The sequence below is a fragment of the Daldinia loculata genome, assembly GCF_022478755.1.
Source record: "Daldinia loculata strain CBS 113971 unplaced genomic scaffold F4817scaffold_46, whole genome shotgun sequence".
Classification (NCBI taxonomy): Eukaryota; Fungi; Ascomycota; class Sordariomycetes; order Xylariales; family Hypoxylaceae; genus Daldinia; species Daldinia loculata.
This window is the reverse complement of record NW_026054900.1, coordinates 1-13225: the sequence shown is the minus strand read 5'-3', so window position 1 is coordinate 13225 and position 13225 is coordinate 1. Positions and strand designations below refer to the sequence as shown.

At 47.6% G+C, this 13225-nt stretch overlaps 3 protein-coding genes across 3 annotated transcripts; 1 reads left to right on the top strand and 2 right to left on the bottom strand.

The window, feature by feature from the left end:
* Positions 1–4753: 4753 nt before the first annotated feature.
* Positions 4754–5304, top strand: F4817DRAFT_345615 (uncharacterized protein). The gene has a single exon (XM_049304287.1). It carries the CDS (start codon positions 5000–5002, stop codon positions 5210–5212), a length of 213 nt encoding a protein of 70 aa, XP_049156486.1. The 5' UTR covers positions 4754–4999; the 3' UTR covers positions 5213–5304.
* A 2770-nt stretch (positions 5305–8074) lies between these two features.
* Positions 8075–9570, bottom strand: F4817DRAFT_345614 (glycoside hydrolase family 61 protein). Its single transcript, XM_049304286.1, has 4 exons — positions 9264–9570; positions 8916–9120; positions 8563–8699; positions 8075–8375 (listed from the first exon to the last, which is right to left on the bottom strand). The coding sequence occupies exons 1-4, from the start codon at positions 9319–9321 to the stop codon at positions 8086–8088; spliced, it is 690 nt and encodes a 229-aa protein (XP_049156485.1). The 5' UTR covers positions 9322–9570; the 3' UTR covers positions 8075–8085.
* A 238-nt stretch (positions 9571–9808) lies between these two features.
* Positions 9809–13128, bottom strand: F4817DRAFT_345612 (ATP-dependent RNA helicase dbp2). Its single transcript, XM_049304285.1, has 7 exons — positions 12603–13128; positions 12395–12516; positions 11365–12333; positions 11201–11308; positions 10611–10739; positions 10404–10559; positions 9809–10344 (listed from the first exon to the last, which is right to left on the bottom strand). The coding sequence occupies exons 1-7, from the start codon at positions 12719–12721 to the stop codon at positions 10289–10291; spliced, it is 1659 nt and encodes a 552-aa protein (XP_049156484.1). The 5' UTR covers positions 12722–13128; the 3' UTR covers positions 9809–10288.
* Positions 13129–13225: the final 97 nt, after the last annotated feature.

Below are 13225 nucleotides of genomic sequence, written 5' to 3'. Positions count from 1 at the left end.
TTACAGTATCTCAGCTCGTGTGTCTTTAAAATTGGGCAACGGCGCCCAGAAGCCGTTCACAAATCCCGACGTGGAGAGCGGGCGATCCACATGGCCGTGAGCTGGCAGGATTACAGAAGAAGTATCCCGATTCCTTGACTCGCGATACCACCAACGTTACGTACAGCAGGCCCCGTCGTTCCCAGTCGTTAAAGGATGTGTATGAGAGGGGGGGGGCCGTTGTTGTTTTCTTGTATTCCGTATCGTACATTAAATATCAGCGTAGATGACCTATATCGTTCCAGTCGCTCCAGTCCTGATATCACTCAAGGCCCGTAAGACTCGGAAGGATGTATTATCCCACGGGCTGCCACGATCCATTGGATATTTATTATACAAGGTTCGTATCCACCTCTGGAGATCAAGAGGTCAATTACGTATCACACGATATCTTTTCGAGTTACTATGCATGCGCATATAACCCAGGGCGGCCAGGGATAGTAGCTGACAGGCTCAAGGGAAAATGGTAGGGAATGGTGAGCTGCTAAGCAATTTCCCACGCCCGTGGTACCCGTGTAACCACTACAATGTATTGGAACCCGGTCACGTTACATAGACGAATATGTATGTGGCGATTGGCGCGCTCTCATTCCGCGTCGGTATTCGGACTTTATAAGCCGTGGTTGGTGTACAACAAAGAGCCATCTCGGCGGAAAGGGGAGAAGAAAAAGGAAAGAGCATTGAAATCTATGTACCTAGGGTAGTAGCTTTACCTTTACAGTTACGGCAATTGCCGCCAACGGCGAGCAAAATGCTTGAATATACATATTTGATTATACATGATGCATGGACGCATGTACTTTCTATATGTTACATGTAATTATATTATATGTACGGATCAGGGTGTATACTCTATATGATGTACATGTATGATCTAATGTACGTTCTAATGTATGTAACATCCTTTTTTCTTCTTTCTACCCTCTCTCATGTGTAGGTATGCAAGACGTTCGGCTTAATTGATCGAGACAAAACTTCGTGCTACCTTGCGTCTGCTATCCTATATCTCATCATTTTATGCACAGTAATAAAAGCACCTGGCGCCAAACCCCCCCGGCATGGTTCCCCAGAAAGATTTCCCGCTAAGGTGATATGTCAGGAGCTTTTTAACGGCGCCGGGCATCGACAGATCTTTGGTGACCCGAAGCTCTGGGAGAGACTAAACAAGCGTTGAATCCAATTCCTCCCATGTTTCGCAGCTGGATCGAAGCTAGAGAGAGATCATTCGTGCCCAGGGCACGACGGCGTAGTCATATTTCAACGACATGCGACATGCGACACCTATCGTACTTTTATTATATATATACCTTATATCGCCAGCCTTCGCGCCGGCACCATAGCCTTAAAAATAAGACGACGACTACTCTCGTCCTATACATACCACAACTACCACAACAATATTCCTTTACAGAGCCATCGTACTATATTACTCTCCACTATCGTGCACACCGCCATCCTTCTTCCTTCGAGCCGGTGGATACGATGCCATCAGCTGTATTATGTATGCACCTCTCGTCAATGTCATTTAAAAGGCATGTGATATTGGGACGACATCTCGATACACACAAGGAAATACGTCAACTTATCGTGCTCAACTCAGCATCCCGTGTCCTTTGACCAGGTCTTTACATCGATGCCAATATACCAATGCCGCTGCTGCATCGCATCTCACGTATTAAGATATTAATGCAGTACATCAATACGCAGTCATTGGCCTGTCAGCTTAAAATCTCATGCCGCTTCTCACGATATCGGCGAGTTCCTATCGACGTGCTACAGCGAGTCCCTCCCCTTCCCCCCTCGTCCCCTCAAAATACCTCCGAGCGTACAACGGCGCGGGCATTGTCGGTCGAATCACTCGCGAGCCGAGCAGGGTCCCCTTCCTTGGTACTGTACTTAGTTATGTATGGTGCGTCGACGTACATACTCATCCACACACCCATCTGCAGAGCCACCTCAGCCATTGTTCACGTGGATTGCTTACACCCTAGCCAACCACCACAGTAGTCCCCAGACTCGCCAAGATAGCCAAGTGGGCACGTCCAAGCTGCAGAGTTGCAGTGTGACAATCCAAAAAGAACCTGGGCCCCCCCCCCAAGAGCCCGCCTCGACCTGCAAGGTATACCATCCTAGGCCTAGGGTAAAGCTCGCTCTAGGCTTTAGTAAATAGCTTGGTAGCCGCACTGGAAACCTAGCTCGAGTGTCAGGCCTCGAGGTTAATTCATTCATGTTCCATCCAAACTTACCATAGCACCACTCTTTCGCTTCATCTCCGGACTGCATGGCATCGGGCTCCATTCGTGAGTATTTCCCAATGCCCAGGCCGTCTCATCCTACATTCTGTCGCAATGCCCTGTCCTTCGATAGCTCGGTCGGCCCATAACGCTCTCGGCTATATCTCCGCATTTACCACGACGTCAAAGCGGCATCCCCGTCAGAATCCCGGTCAGGCGAACCGATTTTCTTTCCACACCAAGTCGACACAACCTTCCTTTTTTCCCAAGTCATGATTCCTTGCACAGATGACCTAGGCAGTTAATTCTTACGTGCATACACTCATACACTACACCGTTTATGGTTTTACTCCTATTGGTGCCCGCCATATTCGTTGGTGCCTTCTATTCCGATATATGCTACGCTTCAGGTCATTGAGCCTCTTAGATATTCACTTCTTCACGTATCATGACTTTCGGAAATTTTGTTAGAGGGGTTAGACTACCTAGGTACTCGGTTGCGGTACATGATTCAGATGCTAGCGCCTGCAAAAATGTAGCATGGTGTTATTAGTCTGGAAGACGATGTTGTGATTCGTCTTCCTCAACCCCTTATCAAGTCTCAATTAGGATTGCATGAGAAAATCCAGCATCCGAGTTAGGCTAAGAGATCTCAGATCCATCCAAACCAGTGATCTCACAAGTAGGCGCTACATTTTCCAATGCCAATCATTTTGCTCGACCCCGTGCATCGGGTCACATCACATCATTTTGGAGTCTACTATGTACTTGTTCGGTTATTTGATTCCCCACAGGGTCAAGTTGATTAGTCTCACCCGTCACTCTGGTAGCGAAGTGAACGAAGGCCTCAAATTCGACTACAATCAAGCCCACTGGGCGCCTATCGGCAAGCCACGCTTCCGAATTATGAAAACATTGGTATTCGGTGGTGCGTGAAACTACATAGCTAGCTTAGGTACCTAACGTATACCTGACGTATACCAGTTGGCAGTAGGTATACCGGTAGGTATATCAATACTAACGTCGCAGGTTCATCGTACGCTCGAACATCCGAATCGAGGGAATAATAAGACTCGGCATATTTTTCGGATGACCTCGCCGCGCTTACTGAAGTTGCCCATGTAATTACATAATTATATTCCCAACACACCTGCAGCAACCCAGCGAATACGAGGGGCGGGTATCCCAATTTTGCGAGGGCGCGTTATTGACTTTTTTTAATATTTTCCTTCGAGTCCATGCGAGTCTCAGGACCCTACCAGCCTACGTTAATTCCACGCGCCTTACATTAACGTAGTCGTATGCACCCTGCTAGGTTAGCAAGGTGTACCAACAGCATTTTACCGCAATATTTACCCGGGCTTTGAAGCTCAAGTAAAACAACCTCAAGCCCCTAGAAGAGCCTCTTAGATTAATAATCCACTATCCAAACGCTACGACTGATGAAATGAAGTCGGAGGATCTTCAATTGTTTATCCACGTAATTCTCCGTGTAATTCCGGCATTGCTCTAACTTCTTACGTCCGGTCGTCCTATTACCTATCACGTACCAACAAGCCAAGTTACCACAGCTTTATACATTGATTAGGCCGGAACTTTCCATATGCTGCTCCATATTTTGCTCCATCTTCACGTAGGTTGGACGATGGTGGTATGAGCACGAGCACGAGCACGAGCATGAGCATGAGAATGAGAATGAGAATGAGCATGGAAGGATTGTTCCCTGCGACATGTGCGTTCCATTTTCTGAAGCAACCAGAATTATTGGGATTATCAGATTGACCGATGAGGAAAGCAGATCTCTGATAACCCTGCCGCCAAGCACTGCACTGCCGATCACTCTTAGCCACGAACCTTTCAGCTGCTGCTGCTGCGACTTTCACTAGCGACTCGACTCCTTATGTAAGACCAGTTGGGTTTTCTAACTAATTCAAACCCCAGTAGATATGTATTGTATCGTATTGTATTTTATTTTATTGTATTGTATTGTATCGTATTGTATTTTATTTTATTGTATTGTATTGTATCGTATTGTATTTTATTTTATTGTATTGTATTGTACATACTTAATATGAGATGTACAACGCGTGAGCAAACCCACAAGTGTGGATTGCGAATTTCAAGAAAAGCAGGAATTAACAGAACGCCTTACATGGGTGAACGTTGAGTATCAAAAGCACATAGGACGGTTTGAAACGCCATTGACGTCAACGACCGCCAATTGCTTTCATCTAATCAAATTTCTACAGAGTATATCCATGTTCTGTTCTCCTATTCTAAGGCATTGTCGTTTCTAACGGTTGCGCAAAAGATAGCTTATTATATTTGAGTCGATAGGAGAAATCGATATATTAGTGATGAAAAGCCAGTTAAACTATCTTCAACCACTAATTTTAGAGTATTCTTTAGCAATAGTTAAGTTGTTTATTAACACAAATGAAAATATGACCCAAAACACCATGCCAACAATTATTCTTCTTCGTTATCTCTCCTCTCCCTAGTTTCGTTCCACTAACCAAAATCCAACTTTATCTAACATATGCATGGTTAGACCTCTGTTTTTCTTTTTTTGTCCCTTTTTCCTTTCTTTTCTGCCTCTCTCTTCATTTGCCCCTACCCACGCCACGATCTCGTCTAGGTCATAGTGGAGCGTCCACTCATCACAATGACATCGAGTTCAGCTGAGATTGACAGGAACTAAAACCACATTCCAATTAAATTTTTCAATGTGGCTAACAACAACCTTGATTCTTTTAACTCTAATAAGCCAATGGAAAATGCAAGATATATTATGTATTATTGCAGCTCGTTCTGCTTTGAGGCTATCCAGCTCTCGTGCTGCAAATCGGCAATCAATCTTTAGATCCATGTCTCAGCCGTGGGCTGCAAGAAAATATCCAGCAGTCTGGATGCAATCTGGATGCAGTCCGGATATCTAGATACTACGGTCCCCCCCCGAACGGGCATTCCGAAGGTCGGATTTCCGGTAAAGGACAAGACAAAGAAGCAAAAGAAGCTTGCTGCTGATTGCGGTTGATGAGTTCCACTTGATATCTTTCTTGCCCTTCTACCAATATACCAAGGATGTGGTTTTGTCTTCTCCCTGGCCTCGCAAGAATAAGTGACGTGGTGATATATGGGCGCTTCTCAGTCATATGACAATTCACTATATGCTGATCGCGCGTCTAACCGCATACCAGAAGTTGTCAGCTCATATATGCTGTGTTACCGTAGCGCCTTTCTAGCCCGTAAACATCGGTCAATGTTTCAAAAGTTTGTGAAGCATTGCCGTCTTGATCCTATAAGACGACGCAGCCAATGACAGCAAGATCCAAGGAGATAGCTATATGAATTGTGGCTTGCATTACATTGCTCCCTGGCTTGTTCTATATGACTTCTATCACTTATCAGCTAGCCGCCACGCATTCGTATCACCTTTTTTTTTTTTTTTCATTATAATTATTATTGCCACTTTGAACAGCCCCTTTTTTCCAGATACATACTTCTCTGCATGTCAGATGCTCAACCGTGATAATCGTAGCAAACAATGATCCCCCCTTTACACATTGCGGGTTAGATACTCAATCTGGTAATGGGCCGCTGGGTTTCTCGACACCCTCTTGTTTAAACGCGAAATGAACAAATAACGTGGCAGCACGGCAACCAGTAAACAGGTGGCTTGACATATAACATCTCACATTAAGCGACACATTTGTAAAGCGGCAGGACGGCAACCAGTAAACAGGTGGCTTGACATATAACATCTCACATTAAGCGACACATTTGTAAAGCGGCAGGACGGCAGGGAGTGAGCCAGCCGCCTCTCAGGCGGTAAGATATCACACACACACACACAAGGTACCGTATGCCTAGACCCGGGTATCCAGCTCCTCGTAAACACACGGTGAGACGGTAGGGTATGTAAGGTAGCTTTTAGAGGATCACGATCATCATCGAAGTAAGACGTGGCAGAGGATCGCAGTGAAGTTACCTCCTCTTTTGCTTTTCTAGCCTAGGACGCCTCCTCGTGATGTGCTCGACATGCTCAATGTGCTCAATACCTCACCTAGCAAACAAACATCAAGTATGTAGGTAAGGTAAGGTATGTATGCATGGCTTGACGCGCTTAAACCTCAAACCAACATCGCATAAATCTTATCCGGATTTTGCTTCTTATTATGCCACGTGCAAAGGGGACGCTAAAGTAATATATTCTATTGATTGGATGTGGAGATTATTCTAAGCCTGATTTAGCTGCCGTTGTGCTTCAGTCCCGGAGCCGTGCAGGCAGCATGGTATATCGGCCGATGCATACCATAAGCCGCCCTAATTCTCGAACCGTATACTCGGGACGGGCAAATCTATACTATCGACAGAAGGGTTAAGCGCGGCTTTTCTTTTTCACGCTCGACGACACTGGCGGTCAGAATGGCAGTTTCCACCGCTCTTCTGTGCTGACTACCTACGTACGTCGTCTCCTGGGAGGCGAGTTCGTATAATGAATGGCAATACTTAGGCAAATACTACTGGTTTCAGCATCGAAAGGAGGGCGTTCGAAGTGAGGGTGAGATGCGGACTGCACTCCCGGTACAAACCTCCGCATTTGGCTGTCCAAAATGGTTAAGGATTAACATTTGGCACCTTCATACGGCGGAAATATTATAGGGGTATATGTCAGCTTAGAGCTCGGCACTACGGACAAATGACGGATTGGTGTTTTTAACTCTTACTTCTCCGTCTTCTTTTTCACCGGTCCCCGAAAATCTAGATAGAAACCAAGTACAACAACTATAGTGAAAGCGTAGCCTGACAACCGGAATATTTGTCTGCCCCTTATAGACATTAGTAAGCCATCATCAATGAGTGTAGAGAAGTATGCTATGCTATAGGCGAATAAGCCAAGTTTTACATATGGCCTCGGGCAACAATCCGCGCGATATATTCTGACCACCAGACAATGCAGGCTTACTTTCCGGCCCCCATGAGTAATTGTCGGATGACGGTTCCGATGCGGATATTATTCTCGACCATGCGTGGGGGGATCTTACGACCTGACTTGACCCCGAGACGGGGGGAGGACAACGGGATGAAACGATGCTCTCTCTCGTCCATAACGTTGCATGTGTCAGCAAGCGACATGTCTCCTGGATAATAGACCTCTGGGTATCTAGGTAGTAACTTTCAACTAAAGAGAGCTCATGTGTGTTCGAGTAAGCTGGTGAATCTGACTGTTTAACTCATATCGAAGAAGCAGCCATATACCCAAGAGTCGTCTATCTGCTGAAATAAAATAAAATCTCGAAGATGAAGCGCGCTTCATCTTGAAGGCATTGGAGCTGACGAGGCACCACGATGCTATGGCAGTATTTGTGCTCAAAAGCCCAAGCCACTCACACGTATCTACCGTGGGACTGGCTTGACAAATAACTTCCAGGGAAACGCGACGGATGCTAGCAATACTAGATACTCAAGTAGTAAATGCATACTTCATATTACAAGCTACTGGATAGGGAGTATAAGAGCGGAGTCTGATAGACTCGTTAATTTGATAATGCGATGACTATATGGAATATATTGTCTTTATACACACTGAGTAACTTAGCAAAGCAAGCCATAACCACTACTATCAAGAGTCACAGATACTAAGCAGGGCAAAGCTTTGATACACGATTAGATATTCACACTAAGTAACGGTAGACTGCAAGTCGGTATACACGTAGATATCTATCTCTCATCCTCTCCATCCAAGACCCTTACTCAGCTCCCCTTTCCCTCCACCCCATTCCCCCTTATTCCACCCCCCTCACCCCATCTAACAAGTAAACACCTTCGGCCCCGCGGGCTGGTACTCCTTCCCGCCGTTATTGTAGATGTTAATCATAATGCCCGGGTCGGTCGCCTTATACGCGCCGGGGAACGAGACCAACCCCCCGGGCTGCGCGGCCCCCGACGAGCCCCCGCTGACGTGGACCTGCGCGCACGAGATGTAGAACTGGGCGCCGCCCGCTGCCGACGCCGAGTGGAGGGCCACGTGCTCGATCCGGAACAGGTAGTCGCCCTCCGCTAGGCACTGCGGGATGGTGAAGCTGATTTCGGCTTTGCCTGGTTGGGTGGGGGAGGGGGTTAGAAATGTTGATGGGATGGGGAGGGAGGAAAGAAGCAAGAAGAAGGAGGAGGAGGAGGAGGAGGAGGAGGAGGAGGAGGAGGAGGAGGAGGAGGAGGAGGAGGAGGAGGAGGAGGAGGAGGAGGAGGAGGAGGAGGAGGGAAGTAGGAAGGGAGAGAGGCGTACCGTTTGATGGCCAGGTGTATTGTCCGCCCGACGCCGTGGGCATGTCCTGGTACACCTTGAACCACACGTTTCCGCTGCCGTCGAAGTCGGCGGCGGTCTTGCCGGACGGGACCTTGGCCATGTATGCCGAAAGGGCTAGAAGACGACCTCAAGTTAGTAATTTATCTCATCTCGTTTCGTCTTATCCCAACTCGCCCATCTAGGAAGCAGTCCTAAACGTTAAGGCTTCACCCATCCGCGTATACATATATAATAATAACGTACTGTAGATCGACACATTAGCATTCATCCCAACCTACGCCACAACCGCGGATCCCCGCGTCTCGGGCAGCCATCATTACATTACGTACCCTCCAGGGTGGTAGATACTCGGGTTAGCAACCCAAGTGATCTGGCCGCCGGCCTTGACCTGCGTGGTATCAGGGGCGCCGCCGGCAGCCCGCTGGTAGCAACGAATAGCATCCGAGTTGACGTCGGTCACGGGCCCATTCGACTGGAAGTTTGCCGTCTGCCGAACGGAGCTCCAGTCCGAGGTGCCCGCGAGCTTCGGGAACGTGTCTACAATATGAGACGCTTCAGTCAGACCTAGCCTTCATATGATATGCATATCATATCATCTTCATTCTCTACGACAGAAAGATGAAGAACTAGATATTAAATTGGATAGCGAGTGAGTGAGTGAAGTGAGTGAGTTTACGTACAATGCGGAGCGGCTTGGGTGCTGGCCACGAGGAGTGCGAATGCTGCTGCGGTCTTCATTGTCGCTAATAGACTCGTAATGTTTATATCTAACTAGACGAATAATGTCGATGAGAAGACGGATACAGCATCAATGTCCTACGCAGACAAACAACATCCACGCCGCAGCGACGCAGAGGCAGGGAGGTCATCATCTTATAGTACTATTGCTAAGCGGGAACTTGCAGAGGCCTAAACCGAGACGGAGTCTGTCCTTGCGTTTACCGGGTATGGTGTAGTCACCCCTGTGTTTGCGGATAAAAAGAGGTCATTTCCGGTTATATTGGGCGGCCACTCACAAGCACGCAAAACGACCTCGTCTGGGTCTCACTACAAAAACCAGTCGGCAATACTACCTCTGAACACACTACAAATGACGCACTTATCTAAGAATAGGGTGCAGATATCATAAACATAGGCCAAGATCATTTCCATTCCCGAGAAACCCGGTACGGTCAACGTTGGTCCTTGGCAATCTTTATAACTGCCTCAGTATAGAACTCTCATGTTAAGGCAATAGACCTTGAATTCATGCTACGTATTCATTTGCCTTGTCTCCTAGTGAGAACAAGACAGATGATAGTCTACATATACATATGGCCTTGTAGTAGGTCTTGAAGCAAGTCCAATCTGCACAAGTCAGCAAGCAACATTACCTCTCTCTCGACTTGGAAGTCAAAAATTGGTAAGTTGTACGGTCTCGAGTCCAGAGTTGCTTCTCGTAGAACCAAGGCAGAATTCTGCATTTTCCACGTTCTCTCATGTTTCTGTAACGCCTGCATCTTGTTGGGTGACCAAATTAGGTAGTGCGAGTTGTGCAAATCTGGATCGACATGCACAGATACCTTCGCAAAGTGTCGACACAAAACGACTTCTAAACATCCGTACCTCTAAACACAACGCCATCTGTGCATATGTGCAATAAAATAAAAGGGAATGCAATCCGGCAGATACCTTACGACGTTCTAAAGATCCCTGATGGAGGTTATCACCATCGTCGGTTGTTGATGGGCAAAGAGTTAGCACCGCCAGCACCACCGCCGCCTGTTGAGAATAAGTGTTAGTATTATGTTTCTGAAAACCTAGAAATCGATAAGACATACCTCGGTGACCACCATGACCACCACGACCGTAGCCTCGTCCGCCGTAGCGGCCTCCGCCACCGCCGCCGCTATAGCGGGCCATCTCATGAAGTCTAGGATCAATTTGCTGCTTAGCTTCTTGAAGAACCGCGACTAGATCACGAGCCTGCTTAGAATCTGGGAAGTTGTTAGTCATAGCCATGGTAATATTCATTAGGAGACACTTACTGTCAGCAGTAAAGAGAGTAATGGCAGTGCCATTGGCGCCAGCACGGCCAGTTCGGCCAATACGGTGGATGTAATCCTCCGAGTTGTTCGGGTAGTCATAGTTTATCACATGAGTGATGTTGCGCACATCTTAATTACAATCTAATGTTAGCCAAACCGAAAACCAATGTTTCTGTAACAAGTCCCAGCGACGGACGTGCTGTGCCTAAGTATATTTTCCGTGCTTTCTCCTTGGAGAATTGGGGCTGTCTGCTGCATCAACATGCCAATTTGGAGGAATTCCAATAATCTGGTCTGGGTCCTAGGATCTGGGAGTCTGGAGATAGCTTGACAGAATCAAGAAATGCCAACTCCGTAGCCGTACCACGGGGACAATAAGGTACGACAACGGAACATGGGCATAGTGCATCCACTATACCACGGGACCCCAATATTCCTGAATAGATGAGAACCACAAGACACACTGGGAGATCAGGCAAATGCGCACAATCGAGAGAGCCCCTAGACATAGAGTAAAGCACAGCGGATATAACTCTGCTGGAAGTTGATACGGGGGTACGGGGAGGGGACGGGGGGATTTGCAATCATACCAATACCACGAGAAGCAACGTCGGTGGCTACCATAATGGGACTCTTTCCGGTCTTGAACTGGTCAAGGACCCAGTCACGTTCGTTCTGCTGTTTGTCGCCGTGAATAGCTGCGAATAGATTAGTTTCAAGCCGCATCGAAAGTTAGACATTTGCGTAAACTTACAAAGGGCCGGCCAGCCGTCTTGGCGGAGGAATCGCGTAATCTCGTCAGCGACTCGCTTCGTACCTACGAATAGAAGACATTTGTTCTCTTTGTTGTCCATGATCTTCTCAAGATGCTTGATCATACGATCACGCTTCTCACCCTCGGATACAACCTCGACGACTTGCGTAATACGATGGTTAGCAGACAAGTCTAGAGAACCAATGTTGACCTGAATGAAGTCGGTTTGGAATTCGGCAGCTAAAGCACGAACTTCCTTGGGCCAAGTAGCAGACCACATGAGAGTTTGACGGTCAGGTCGAATCTGACTAATAATCTTGCGAATCTGGGGCTCGAAACCCATGTCCAGCATACGATCAGCCTCGTCGAGGACTAAGTAAGTCACTCGGCGTAAGTTAGTCTTACCACCCTCGAGCATATCGATCAGACGACCGGGAGTAGCAATGCAGACCTCGACACCCTTAGTAAGGTCGCGGATCTGAGGACCACGAGGAACACCTCCATAGACACAGGTGTTGCGAATGCGCGAAGACTTGCCGAATTTAGTAATCTCCTGCTGGATCTGCACAGCTAGTTCTCGAGTAGGTGCAAGAACAAGCACGATGGGGCCGTCGCCGGGAGCCAAGAGAGGCTGGGCGTTGATGTGGACAATTGCCGGAAGGCAGTAAGTCAGCGTCTTACCGGAACCTGTCTCGGCAATACCGACGACGTCGCGACCAGAGAGAGCCATGGGCCATCCTTGAGATTGGATGGCAGTAGGAGCGGGGAAGCCTTGTGCCTTGACTTCGTCCATCACATATCGAGGGAATCCAGCCTCATCGAATGTCTCGACAGGTTTGGGAACATCGTGGCCAGAGATAGCTATTTGATGATCTTTTCGGAATCGCTCAACTTCACTGGCCGGTCGTCGTGCGACAGCTTCGTCCTCCTTGTAGAAGGACTTCTCGAATTTGGGAAGAGAGTTGAGATCTATTGAGAACAAGGTTAGTTATGACATGATTAATAACTCAAGAATCTGGAAAGAACATACCCCAGGTTTGCTTGTGTAGACCAGCTCCGAGGTTAGACATTCTGTCACCGCCTCCGCCTCCGCTTCCACCATAGCCGCCGCCACCTCCTCCGTAACCACCGCTGTTACCGCCATAACCATTGCTGGAAGAGAAGATATGTTAGTATCGATGATCAAGGGAGGTTAAAGTGCGGTGAGACAATAGCAAATGCTCAAATGCAATTCTTACCCGTGACCGTGTTCTTGACGACCACCTCCGTGGCCGCCTCCGTACTTTTCGTGGCCATTAGAGTAGCCGCCGCCTCCTCCTCCTCCGTTACGGGAGTTGTAGCCGCCGCCGTAAGACATGATGTATTTTTGCGTCTGTGATGGTCAAGTTAGAAGTACGCGAAGTGAGAATGTTCAGCGCAAACGAGGAGAACGATGTCGCGTCTGATCTGACTGAGCTGATTGATTGTAACAAACGCGATCTAAAGTGCAGCGTGCAATCTGCAAGAAAAGGAGCGGAAAATGGGAAATTATGGGATGAAGAGTTATAAACTCGGAGTGATAGAAGGAAAGGTGTGTGGTGATGAGTTTTTGAAGTCAAGAAGAACCTTGAGTCAAGTAGTAGTTGAATTAATTTTTTTTTTCTTAGTCTCGAGGGAAGCAACAGTCTAGGCCTAACTATGCAGGGATGTGGTCTGTGCACGCCCTTTCCCTTTTTTGCCTCGCGTTGTTATTACTAACGTTTTTAAGGTAGAAGGACCAGGGTACGGGGGAACTGAGTGACCCGACCTATGCCCCACTCCCCACCCTACCTGTGCAGGGGCAGTTTGTGTGAGAGACCTGACATGACCTGACCTGTGTAAA